The 13,870-nt window shown below is 37.8% G+C and overlaps 1 protein-coding gene across 2 annotated transcripts; it reads left to right on the forward strand.

Moving 5' to 3' along the window:
* The first annotated feature begins 1,252 nt into the window (after positions 1 to 1,252).
* tmprss2 (transmembrane serine protease 2) lies at positions 1,253 to 12,595 on the forward strand. Of its 2 annotated transcripts, none has more exons than XM_028465865.1 (14): positions 1,253 to 1,565; positions 1,653 to 1,711; positions 2,745 to 2,916; positions 3,074 to 3,166; positions 3,248 to 3,304; positions 3,377 to 3,506; positions 5,284 to 5,394; positions 5,484 to 5,524; positions 6,519 to 6,687; positions 9,586 to 9,752; positions 10,297 to 10,392; positions 12,025 to 12,056; positions 12,137 to 12,289; positions 12,482 to 12,595. In XM_028465865.1, exons 2-14 carry the CDS (start codon positions 1,658 to 1,660, stop codon positions 12,494 to 12,496), a joined length of 1,290 nt encoding a protein of 429 aa, XP_028321666.1. In that variant the 5' UTR covers positions 1,253 to 1,565; positions 1,653 to 1,657; the 3' UTR covers positions 12,497 to 12,595. The 2 variants fall into 2 exon arrangements, with proteins under 2 accessions (XP_028321666.1, XP_028321665.1); XM_028465864.1 differs by having other exon boundaries at positions 1,255 to 1,565; positions 11,914 to 12,056.
* The last annotated feature ends 1,275 nt before the right edge of the window (positions 12,596 to 13,870 follow it).

Consider the following 13,870-nt stretch of genomic DNA (forward strand, 5'->3'; position numbering starts at 1 on the left):
CACACATTATGTATTCTCTTGTCAGCGTGGGAAATATCTCCTTGTGAGTCGGATCAACCGTGGATAGATTCTAGAGAAATATCCTCACAGGCAGTCACCATTGCCTCCAGGAGATTGTTCTGTGTATGGATTACAGTCATACACTCTCCACCACTATGCTGACACCTTATTGGATTCAGAAAAGAGGAATATACTGGCAGAAAAAGGACAGTGAACTTGGGGTGGTCATTGAATCAGGTGCGAAACAGAGCAGCCCAATAAAAGCTCACATTATCCCAAATGACAACATATAGTGGTTGCTCTGGTTGCCCTATGGCTCTTCTTCCTGCTGGAGAATGTTACAGAATTGTGCAACTGATCTAGAAACTAAAGGAGCAGTTCAGTGTTGTATTGGCCCAGTATGGCATAGCGCTAGAGGATGCCAACACACCCATCACACCCATCTTTGTTGTCTTCTTCATTGTACTCTCTGTTGTCTAGTACATCAACATGATACGTTGAGTTAATTAAATTGCTGAATGAACAATTGCAATGAATGATTTATTTGGCCTCTAAGGTTTTGCAGAAAGAGTTTTGAATATTGAGACATGGAAATGGGTGAATTGCATTTATGGTTATGGGAAATGTTTGTGTGTTTCTGGGAATAACAAAAAAAGTTTGTGTTTTTGTGCTAAAAGATCCAGGTTTTGTGCTTGAGCAATGGAGAAAAACTAATTATGATGAGGCCCCTGGACTCAATTCTTTAGGCTTCCTCTACTAAAGGTGTCAGTGAGTAGCAACCACCTGGAAGCCCTTAACTCATGGAGCTCCTCATAATGCAGCTATATGTAAAACATGTATGTAAAAAAAAAACAACCTTAATATATTGATCAGTCCAGAATTAAGGGGAAAGAATTTATAGCATTATTTTTAAATAGGTTTTGAAATGTTCAATTATTAAATATAATTCAAACCTGAAATACTATTAAACATGACATATATTAGCTGAAGTGACTGTGATATGAGCTGTTTTGTCCCTGTGTTTTTCCCTGTTTTTGATTGAATTCTATGGCGCTCAGCGAGTCGACATGTCCATCAGTCACTTATTAAAAATCCAACCATCATTCTTTCCTGGTTTGTTAGTGGACACAGTCAAACATTTGGGGGTAAAGATTAACAGGGTCTGAAAGTCCAAAGCTATGAGGAAATTGAAGTCTGTTTCAATCCGTTTACTGGACAGTTACTGGACTATATTTTTACTGTACAAAGTGGATTTGATTTTTGTTTTTTTGTTTTTTTTTTTTGTTTTTTTAGCGAAAAAAATAATAACCAAAAGATTTACATATGACGATAAACCCACCAGGTGAAACACAATGCAGGTAAATGTTATTCCTATATAAGCCTTCTATCATTATGTTGCATTTATAATTAAATCACATACAGTAGTTTACGGGAGGAGGCACAGGATGGAGGCGTGGTTTGGTTTGTTTATTAAGTTAGAGTGAATGGTGACTCAAGACAGTGAGAGAAAAAGGGACTGAATCAGAAAGTTGGTAAAGGAAAGAATAACCTGCTGATATCTGCAGGTAGGATTATTTTACATATTTGTCTTACCATTGCTTTACACAGATTTAATTCATTTGTATGCAATAATACCCCTTCAATCCATCCAGATTTGATGCTTTCTCCACCTAAAGGCAGAAGCGCCAGTTTCACCATGACTTTTCAACAGGTAAGCTGGGTTTTCACCAGTAATGTAACCTTACAAACAAGCCTCCAGGTGTACTTCCTAAAATCACAATAGCAAATCCTCTCTGCTACAGGTTGACCTTATAAAAAAATTCTACTAGCTGAAATCAAATCCACATTATCCCTGGGGGTGCTACTGTGATTTTGTGTGATTGAAGCAGTAGCATCTAATACTAATTAAAGCATCTTTTCCTAAAATGATTTAGTTTCTTCTTATTATTATACTAGATATTTAAGTTGTAATATTTATAATTTTGTAATCTGTTGTTTACAATGGTATAACCTCTATCTAGTGTCTGGATAATGATTATTTTCATAATTCAGTATTAAACATACATTGTTATTAATAATAATAATAATTCATTTTATTTAAAAGCGCCTTTCAGCCAATCCAATGACACTGTTTTATGTCACCAAAAGAGACACGGCTGCGTTAGATAAGCAGATAGAGAGTGTAGATGTTAATGTACGAAGTGGGAACTGTACATCTAATGTAACAAGTTCTAATCCCATGATTTTTTTCCATATTGTGTCTTTTGAAATGCTCTCACTATCATGACTGAACACAGCCCTGAGTTATTCTTTTGTTTTTCTATCGTGAGATGAGTATTTTTTGTCTTTTTGAATGTGATCCAGAATCAATTAATTGATCCGGATCCCCTCCAGAATGTAAAGGAATCTTCCATGGCATAAGGTTTATCTTTGGGTAAATCAATAAATGCTGGTGAAAATTTAAATAATGTAAAAAATATTTATTCCTATATTAATGCTGAGATTGATTATTATTCTAAATGTTGACATGAATCTTGACATTGTGACCCTGAGATCAGACATCACATTTTTTGGTCCTCACTGTGAGCAAATTTTCCCATCTCTGCAATACAGTGCTTTTTTCATCACTCATTGCATTTAAAACGGATTCTACTTGTTTCCTTTAAAATAAAACAGAATAGAATAGAATAAAATCCTTATTGAAGCGACTCTTCTCCCCTCAGTATGATTCTTGTTTCCTTCAGCCCAAAGGGCCCGTTTATGACAACGTGGGATTTGAGCAGATGGAGGAGAGACCCCCTGCATATATTCCTCAATATCCCGTCTACCCACAACAGAACATTGGATGTGCTGCTACAGTCATCGACACCCACCAGAGCACAACATCTGGAACATCGCACATAAAGCAAAACAGAGGTGGAGTAAAAGAGTGCACATCTTTATGTGTTTTATAACTTTTTACTCAGCAACACATTTTCATAATACAACATTTCTATAGCCTGTGTTTGCAGTATTTACAGAATGTATGCAAAAAATTATTCTAAGTCAAAGTTTGTATTTCGATTTCCTGCAGTATCAACTAAACACAGCAAAAAGTACATCATCAGTGCATCTGTGTTTGGTGTTTTCATCCTTGCCGTGGGTTCCATCCTACTCTGGTATTTCTGTACGTTTATTAAAATAAGTGAAATTCTCCATTGTAGAATGTTTGGTGTGTCATAATGTTGGAGTCTGATCTTGTTTGCAGTGAGTCACAAGTGGTGCTATGGAGACTGCAGTGGGGAGGAGAACCAATCAGACTACTGTGAGACACACACAGTGTGAGAAAAGGTGTGGTTGTGCCCGTCTAAGATTTGGTGCTTTGTTGATTTTACAGTTCGTCTTCATGGGACTAACTCTGAGTTGCAGAGTTACTCCTCAGCCAACCAGAGGTGGTTACCAGTGTGTGCTGATAACTGGGATGATCACGATGGGAGAACTGCGTGCGAGCACATTGGTTACAGCAGGTACTGATTTTTTATCACAATAAGGGCAAGGACTGGATAGATTTTTGTTTTTTTAACTTTCTCTTCTTAACAAACTGCATGTGCTAAAAGATGTAATTTATTGCCACATAATTAATTTTTTTTTTTAACTAATTTTTTGTCGATCAAAAACGCAAGCAATCAAACAATTATTTAAACAGTTTTTTCCTGCAGTACGTCCACTCCTATTAACTTCCAAACTAATATTTGTTTATTTCTACATGCCACTATACTAGTTCACGAGTCTTGACACCTCTGCACATTTGGAACATTACGTTATGCCAGGGGTCACCAATTTTTCTGAAACTGTGAGCTATTTCATAGGTACTGTATAGTCCAAAGGGCTACCAGTTTGAAAAGAGCTTCTTAAATACTGCATTTTGATTGTTTCACTTTATTTATAGGGTAAATATTAGAGAAGGCACTGAGGAGCAAAGAGCAGCAACGGTGTAGAACCAAGGGAGCAGTTCCATTTTTAGTATCCGTTATATCGCCTCGTATCACCTTTGACTTGATCTGACGTGTTTGTAACAAGCAGCGGTTGGTCAAAACAAATGATTGTCACCTTAATTGCATTGTTCTTGTAGTTAATAGAGATAAGCAGGAGAAGAAAGTGACTCCGGTGTTTGAAGCAGCTGCTGTGATAAACACACAACCTGAAGCGCTAAGACGAACTCACAATCACAATAGCCGCTTAAACAGCCATGTGTTTTACTGTTCGATGCAGTTTTTTGGCTGAAAACAATAACAACAGTGTGTGGATAGCAAAAAGAAAATCACTGTGTGATCACTGATCGAGGCAGTCAGCGTCTACAGACACGCTAAAACTCTGGAAAACAGGCGAGTTTGGGAAAATAAGCCTCAAATACTATGTTGTTGGGGTTCTTAGAACAAATAGAGATGGGTGAAAAATAATAATAATAATAATGTATTGGATTGTATATAGCACTTTATCATATCATAGACACTCAAAGCACTTTACCGAATTATAGCATTACTCGTTCACTCCACACTTAGTGGTGGTAAGCTACTATTGTAGCCACAGCTGCCCTGGGGCAGATTGATGGAAGCGAGGCTGCCATAGTGCACCATCGGCCCCTCCAAGCACCACCAACACTCACTCACATTACATTCATACTAGGCAATGTGGGTGAAGTATCTTCCCCAAGGACATAATGACAGATGCCACTGGAGCGACTGTCCCTCACTGTGGCACCTGGAATTCTCAGTGGTCTCCCATCCAACTATTAACCAGGCCCAGACCTGCTGAGCTTCAGAGATCTTACAAGATCGGCTGGTATGGTCACCACAAATAGCATGATATAAGACCTTTAATAATCTTTCTAGTTATGTCAAAATCATACAGTATATATATTTTATTAGCCAGCTTTTTGCATCAAATGGGTAAATTCTCTGTGGAATTTGTGCTTTCACGCAACTTGCATCCTATCAGATCAGTCCTATGGAGAACAGCGGGTAGTTTTAAAGCTTGCCTTCAGTCTATTGACCCATTGTGGTTGTCAAACTTCAAGTTAAGGCTGTTCTATTTTCAGCAATGGCACAGCACGACACAGAGGCTTGAAGTAGGTACAGCAGAAATATAAGTTATTGTGACCTCTCCATGTGAAAGCAGGACTTTTAATACGCAATACTTTTGGAATCCAATACTTTTTTACAAATGAGATCTTTATTTTGCCTTCAGTGATAGATTTGGTTCTACCTGAACATAGTGTAAGAGTCAAAATTCTCTATTCCACAGACAGGACTATGTCAGCTTCGGCCACACTGGTTCTGTGGATCCTAAAGCATACATGGTGCTGGGATCCGATCGCAACAGGGAATCAATGCTGAAGTCACAGCTTATTGAGAGGTAACTTCCTGGTTCACCCTGCACTTATTTCACACAAGGATTAAATGTTTGGCCTGAGATATCTGATTTGATCCTCTTTTTCCTGGCAGCCACTCATGTTTTCGAGGAGCTGTCACACTTCAATGCATTGGTAAGCCCCTGGTTTAACCTCAAGGTTTCACTCGGTGCTAAAACTGTATATAGAAAAGTTCCAGCAGATAAAGCTGTGGGAATGTAAACAATTGTGTGAGTAGAACATTAACTTTCACATTTGGGTGACGATATTTCCTTTTATTTGTCATCTTATCCATCTGGCACAGACTGTCTGCACGTCTGTCTCTATAAAAGATGAACACATCATGTGCACATACATATTATATGACTCATTTTTTTTACATGACAAATGTATTTTGATAAAATATCTGAAAAGTATCATTCCTTTATATTTTTATCTATATCATTTAAAGAGTTACTAATCCTCCAAACCACTTTTTCTGATAAAAACAAATGTATTTGGTATTAAACAGTGTCATAGCGTCATTGATTGATCCTAGTCCAACTATTTACACTTAAGTTAAAATATTTGAATTTTGAATATTTTGTTCTATAATGTGAAATGAATATTCTTTAAAGTGACTGCCCTCTATGGGTTCAAACTCAGCAATTACAATCGCAATCGGCTATTGCTGACAATGTTGGATTGTAATGTTTTGGTGGCTTCTTATGTCACTGTTAGATCAGATTTTAGTTTATTTATACTTTCTTGTTAGCCCCGCCCCTCCTCTAAAAACTAGAACCTGTCGACTTTGCAATCCATGGCGAGTAGGTTGGATTGAGAGAACTGCAAATAGAGAGGGATAGTGAGTATTGATTTGGTAGTTAGTGTAGCACATAATGTTCTTTGGAGATTTATTAGTATTGAATGAACTAGACTTAACTGCTCTAGAAGCCCCGCCCATAATCAAGGCATTTTACGCACGTCAGCCAAAACCTTGGGGTTTAGTCACTCTTTAAGAACAAGTTGAGAGTTTTGCATATTGATACGGGAGTCCATTGATATTAGTTGTATACAGAGAATTTGAGAAAGTGTTTTTTTCTGTAAAAGCAACTATTTCATTGTGTAAATCTTCTATACTTATTCACAGAATGTGGTCAAAGTGCAAATGCTCCAAACAGTCGCATTGTGGGTGGAACAGAGGCGTTAAATGGTGCCTGGCCCTGGCAGGTCAGCCTCCAGATTTCCAGGCAGCACGTTTGTGGAGGCTCCATCATCAGCCCAAAGTGGATCCTATCAGCAGCACACTGCTTTGAAACGTGAGGTGTTATTAGCCACTGTTCCACATCACCAATGGGACTCGTAAATTATTATTTCATTCCTAATCTGTCCTTTCTTTCCTTTTTTTTTGTGCAACTGCTCTTCAGTGTCTCAAATAACAAACCTGATACCAAAAGTTAAACATATTTCAAGTAGTCGAAACATTTTCGTACATTAAGCATTTTCACATTAAGAATTACTCATGTTAATAGGTAGGGATAGACAGGGAGTATAGAACAATTCACTTGGGACAGAAGAAGGCAGGTGGGCTGGGGTAGTGATCAAAAACATTACCTGAAACTCTAAAACCAAAATTCAAGTTCATCAATCTAAGTACAAAACAAGTCCAGAATAGTGCAAACTTAAAATAAATTTAAAACAACTACAGTGAAATTAAAAAGTATGTAAAACAAAAGTATTCCCAGGGAAAATTCAAAATAACTTAAAGAAACAAACCATCAAGCACCAGGACATACAGGCAGGGACACGAGGGAAGGACACCATAACAATCCAGCAGCACCTACATGGTCATAGTGTTCAAGTCCTCCTTCAGTAGTGACGGTAATCAGGGAATACATTTCACCTGTGAGAGAACAGCGGGGGAAAGATATATCTTTCCCGTTCTTGGCCTTTAAACACTGACTGGACATGGGGTTCAATACATAAGAATGGGCTATAAACTAAAGGTAGAAACATAAACAGAACTAGAAAAGCGCAGACCTCCACCAAGTGATTTATTAAACCACAGTTCACTATTTTATTCAAATGGTGCAACATTTATTCTTTTTAAGATTTGTCACAAACACGTAAAGAGTACAGCACGAGTACCGGGAGGGACATACACAATGCACTTCCTTACCACTACTACATTACCCATAAGCCACTGTGCTTAAAGGAGCAGGCTCAGTCACAGCTCGCATCCACCCATATTGTGATTTCCACAAGTGGTATTTTCTCATTTTTGGTAATCCAGAATGTCACCAAAACTGTTCCTTGTCCCATTATCAACATTTCCTGAAAATTTCATCCAAATCCGTTATTAACTTTTCAAGTTGCTAACAGACAGACAGACAAACGCAGGGTAAAACATAACCTTCCGCTCTGCGCTTCGTGCTTGGCGGAAGTAATAACCTCAAAACAAAAAAGGAACCAGAATTTAACGCTGGGCTATCCTCACTAGGCTTTATACTCTACCATCAGACTTCCAGACACAGCAGTACTTACACCGCTAACAAACACACACTGACACTGACAATAAACACAAAACCCCCACAGACCCAGGTCATAACAGATGTGTTCCCAACTTTAATTTCTTTTAGAAACTAATACTATTACTAATACCAAAATACTAAACAAAGTTGTCAAATTGCTTCAAAAGTTAGATATTTCACCACCTACTACTTTCTTTCACTTTTTAATTATTCTAATAATATATGACAATACACAAAAATCAATCTAATCAATTGGCACACTGATCACATTGAATATGTTGTTGAATTTTTAAAGAAATCTAAAATAACCACAGAGATTCACTAAGGTAGGGCTACGGTACTTGGCGAACTGAAAAACATTACCCAACTAAACTTCTAGTACTATTCAGGGTCATTTTAAATTAAAGGTACTACAGAAATTTTAGTTACTACAGATACCCTTTTCAATTTTAAAAATAAAAATGAAATATGCACATACTTTAACCAATCAAATACTAGAACAATAAAAGAATAAAATGGTAATTCTTTTCTGAGCACTACATCACTCCTCTTATTAGTTGGTTTGTCCTTGAATGAACACCAAACAAAAAGTAGAGAAAAATAAAATACAAAAGCCCCACAGACAAAGGTGTAATAATTATAACATAATTAAAAACTATTAGTCTGCATCTTAAAATCAAAGTTCAGCAAATTATTTACTTTTAACTCACTCACTGCCATTGACGTAAATATATACGTAAATATATACGTCAATTGTGTTTTTCAACGAGGGTCGCTAGGAGACACTGTGGTGGAGTTTTCTCATGAATATCAGCCTTGTACTATGATATAGTGACCAACTGGGGTCATGTAGGTGGCAGCAGTACACCTTTGAATGAGAGATTAGCCGCGATGAGCAGAAGTCAGTGGAAGAGGCAAAGAGTTGATCAGGGAGAAAATGGCGCAACGAGAGAAGACAGTGAAGCTAACAGCAGGAGGAAATTGTGTGTGTGGGAACTGAGGGGAGGGGGAGACTTGGAGACCTAGATCGCAAAATAATAATAATTTTGCAATCAAAAGCCCGGTCTCAGTGTTGTTTTTGTTCTTTTATAGAAGGAAACCAATGTTATGGTGTCACTAAAGCAAAAAAGAAAAGAAAAAAAGTCTTTTTTTCTCAGCTTTTTGCTCAGAAACTGGCATTTTGTGATAAACTTACCTATATTCAACTGCTGATTACGGATGAACGAAACAAGCTAGAAACAAAAAATAATAATAATTCTGATGAAAGTAGAGATTGGTTTCAGATTTTGGATTATCATAGTACAGTAGTCTTTAAAAATCAGTCAAAATGCTCTAAAATGGCTGGCAGTGAGGGGGGTTTCTGTTCTGAAAATGGCTGGCAGCCAATGAGTGAATGCAATATGGCTTAACAATTTCAGGATATTTATTTATTAATTATTTTTTTTTAAATGAGGGTAGAAAGGTGCCTGATTGGTTACAGCCAGCACTGACTCTGTGGGTATAAATCTATGTTTGTCTTGGGTTGTCCATGTGCGTCTGTTAACTCGAGGATGGACTGGTGGCGGGTGTGTGCTGCCTCTCAGTAAAGGCTCCAGCTCTGATCAGGATAAGAGCGTATAGATGATGATTAGACAAATGTTTCAACTCTCACAATTAGTCTTTCACCTTGTTATGTGTTGTTGACAGTTATAACAACCCTGAACAGTGGAAAGTGCACTCTGGAGATGTTCGTTTATCTCAAATGAGGACTGGCAACTCCGTTTCCAGGATCTTTGCACATAGAAGTTTTGACCCGGTCTCGAATGACAACGACATCGCTCTCCTACTGCTCGATAGTCCTTTAACTTTTACATGTAAGAATATGTAAAGTTATTTATGTACTTTTTTCTAATTGCAGGTTTAACTTTGTCAATGATTTTTGTATACATAGTTTTAGTCAACAACATAACGAAAACCAAAGACTTAATTTTAACAAATACAAATGGAAATTCTATGATGAAATAGAAAAGCCTTAAAAATGAACTTTAATTGCAACAAAACTTGTGCATATAATAATGCAAAAGCTGATGTGTTTATTGAGCGGCAGGTGTTTTTCTGTTGTAGCAAAAGATGCCGCCTCTTGTCTCAGCTGCTGAGGATTAGAAATGTAGATTAGGATGACATATTTGAACCTTTACAATGCTAATAAGTCTGGTATTGTGTGAATTATCTTAACTACCAAATTAACTACTGGTAATTAACAAACCACAGTGCTTTAGTCAAATAAGTTCTCGAGAAATAAAGATAAAGCAATATGTTATTATATTATTATTATATATTATTGTGACACTACTTTTTTTTTGTCAAAACATGAACAAAATGAAAATGCACATAACCTGATAGATGTTTATTTTTCAGCAACAAAAAAGGCAGTGTGTATTCCTAATGCGGGCATGGGGCTCGGACCTGTGCGTAAAGCTTGGATCACAGGATGGGGAGCGAAACGCATAAATGGTAGGACAAAGATAAATGACCAAATGGTACCAAAATACAGTAAGTCATCCCTGTTAAAGTAAACTAAAGATGACCCAACATGTTTGAACAGGGAGGTAAACAAGACTTTCTAATGGTGACTGTCAAGAATTAACTGAAACTTTACAATGATTTTTTAATGCAATTACACAAAGTGACTGATTGAGGTTAAGATGAAAAAAGAAGCTGCTTGACATCCTCAAATAAAAGCCTTGGTCCTGAAAGACGTTCTAGAGAGGAATTTTATTGTTGAATCATATTGCAGAGTAGAAGAATTAGAGATTAATATTAACCTCTTGTTTTTGTTTGTCTTCAAATAGGCTACTGTTTTCCCCCTTTTTTTTTATCTGGTTGAGAAACATCTAAAAACAGTGAAGATTGTAATCAGAGAGTTGAGAAAATACTTTAAGAGTGACCTAATAAAAACCAGTACCAGTAATTTTTTTTATGTAATACGCAACTAAAGTCATTAGCACATTAGAAAGACAAATGTAGACAAAAAGACAAATAACAGTGATCTTGGAGCAGTGGCAATCAAATTTTCAGCTCTGATGTAAAGCTGACTGCCATAAAGCTGTGCTGCAGCACAATTAAAGGAAAGGAAAAAATGGAAGAAAAATTACTGAAATTTAAATCCACAGTGTATGATTTGAGATATAGTGCAACAAAAACAAACTTATAACGTAGTACTGACAGGGATTTCCTGTCAGTTTGTAGGGATTCCAAAGCTGTGTTGTGAACACAAACCTCGCTAAATCAAGGTAATGGTAATAAAATTATTAGCTGTTCAGAATCCAGAGCTATCCCTATGTGAAAACAGCCTTTGAAGCAAAAAAGATCTAAATCAAGGTAAAGTTTTAAAACTGTCCTGAAATCTTCACAAACTATGAAAATGATCCAGGTGTAACTTCCTCGCCTTTTATTTTCAAGATCTCAAGGAAACTCACCATCCTTAACAGAGGGTCGTGCCTTCAGCGAAGCATGGTGGTGGCAACATCAAGCTTTGAGACTTTTTTGCTTCAGATGGCCGCAGGGTCAAGGTGGTGGGATTATGAGCACCTTCATGAATTTCTCCACTTTGGGACAAATACCAAAATGCAGATGTTACAACTTTACAAAATATGAGGAAAGATTTAGATAAGCATCACAATGAAAACAGAAAGGTGCTTTAAAAGGTGTGTAAATGCAAGCAGGAATTTATCCGTCACTGATTCATAAGTGCCCTGTGATGGACTGGCGCCCTGTCCAGGGTGTACCCCCGCCCAGCGCCCTATGAGAGCCGGAGATTGGCACCGGCAGACCCCCGCGACCCTGTTAAACGGGAATAAGCGGGTATGAAAATGGATGGATGGATGGATGATTCATAAGTTTCACTCCTTGAAAGACTTAAGTGTGTTTTGTGTATTTTTCTGTTGAGTTGTACAGATTTGGATCACAACAATGGTGAAGTTAGTTTATCTAAACCTTCCAAACTCACTGGCTGTCCCAATGGTTGTTTCTCAGGTCCAGTGAGTGACAAACTAAATCAGGCTGAGGTGACCATTTACAAAAGAGAGACGTGTAATTCACGTTCCGTGTTAAATGGGCAGGTCACTGAAACGATGGTCTGTGCAGGTAAACTACAGGGAGGAGTCGACAGCTGTCAAGTAAGTCTGAGGTTGTCCTGTGTCTATGCAACCATTTGTCCACACTGGCCTGCAATTTGTTTTTATCCTCTGTACTGCAGGGGGACAGTGGGGGGCCTTTGGTGGTTGAAGAGGGAAATGCATGGTGGCTTGTTGGGGACACCAGTTGGGGGATTGGCTGTGCTTGGAGATTTAAACCAGGAGTCTATGGGAATGTTACCTACTTCACTGACTGGATATTTGAAACCATGAAGGTACAATTTATTTTATTGATAGAAATAAGAAGAAAAAACATACATACTTGTATCCTTGGAGAAAGCAGTATTTTAGATTCACATGTTAGTAAAGATCCCTTCTATAAACTAAAGGGTTTTAGGCCTAAGTTGTTGTCAAGTTGTTTCTTTTTTTCAAGATACCTAAATGTTTCTTCTTATTTACATTTCCAGAGAGATGGTGACTGAGAGGAACTGTTCCACCTTGAATTTCAGGGTTCTCACTGTTTGAAGATTCATCTACAAGTTTTGAATAAAAAAAACGTGTTATAATTCCAAAAAAATCAACTTACAGATATCTGTGACTTAATACTACATCATAAAATAATTAACTAAATGGAAGGCCTTTGGTTTACTGGTTAGGCTTATTGAATAACTAACTGGGTCATTTTAAAGCCTTTTCAAATAAACAGTGTGACACCTCTGATGGAGGCTAAAGACATGAGCATTAAAGAGTAGGCAGGGTACAGTGGACCAAATAGTTTGAATCTTTGCAAGTTCAGTGTGACACATATTTTCAGTGACACCATCTTATCTGTAATTAAATTTTTCATATTTGCACAAATCACAGTTTACCATTATTATGCAAAATGTTATTGGACCACATGGCACAACAAACATTGTGTTCATGATGGTCTATTGAATACAAAAAAGATCATGGAGTAATTTACCCAACAGGATCCATATTAACATTTCATTCAAGCCTAAATAGTTCACTCTGATGAACACGATGCAAAACATAGTTGTGCTGGTTCCCACACTGTAAAAGAAATCCAATTAAATTGTGTCATAATGGAATTGGTATTTTTCAGAGATAGGGAAATGTTATCACAGCAAGGAGGTGTGTGTGTGTGTGTGCGTGTGTGCGCGCGCGTGCGTGCGTGCCTCGTCACGTCGCGCGCTGGCACGTCGCCTTAGCCAATCATATTCGCTCACCTTGTTTTCAACCCACCTCCTCACAACAGCTGAGTCAGAAGCCGGGGATGCTTTCAGATTACATTTTATTCAATCAATGCATGTAACGCACCGCATTTAACGTTCAGGAATGATAACGGCGTAAGAAGTAATTAGTAAGATTACCCCGTTACTGAAAAACAAACGCCGTTACATAACGCCGTTATTTTAAACGCCATTATTCCAAACACTGACGCTCACACAGTGCCACAGAGTTGTAAAAGTTGTCCATGTAGAGTGTGTAACCATGACCAGGGAGACGATCAAGGAGAGAGAGCACGGTCTCTGACAGAGTGCTAGCTTTTCCAACGTAAGGCCTCATGTTGAAACAGTGGCCAGTGGCTGAGTCACACAGTATGTATGATTTGATTCCATACTTCACTGGCTTTTGTGGGTTGTACACCCTGAAAGACAGGGCCCCCCGCCACTGCATCATACCCTCATCCACACATAAATTTATCCCTGGTTGATACAACTCTTTGAACTTTTGCACTACGTAGTCCAACACTGGGCATACTTTGTACATCTTATCACTGGCATCCTGTGATTCCTTATTGTTGTAATGAAGGTACCTCCATATGATTTGGAACCTGTTCCTTGACATGGTTT

This window comes from Gouania willdenowi, chromosome 14 (assembly GCF_900634775.1).
Source record: "Gouania willdenowi chromosome 14, fGouWil2.1, whole genome shotgun sequence".
NCBI classification, from domain to species: Eukaryota; Metazoa; Chordata; class Actinopteri; order Blenniiformes; family Gobiesocidae; genus Gouania; species Gouania willdenowi.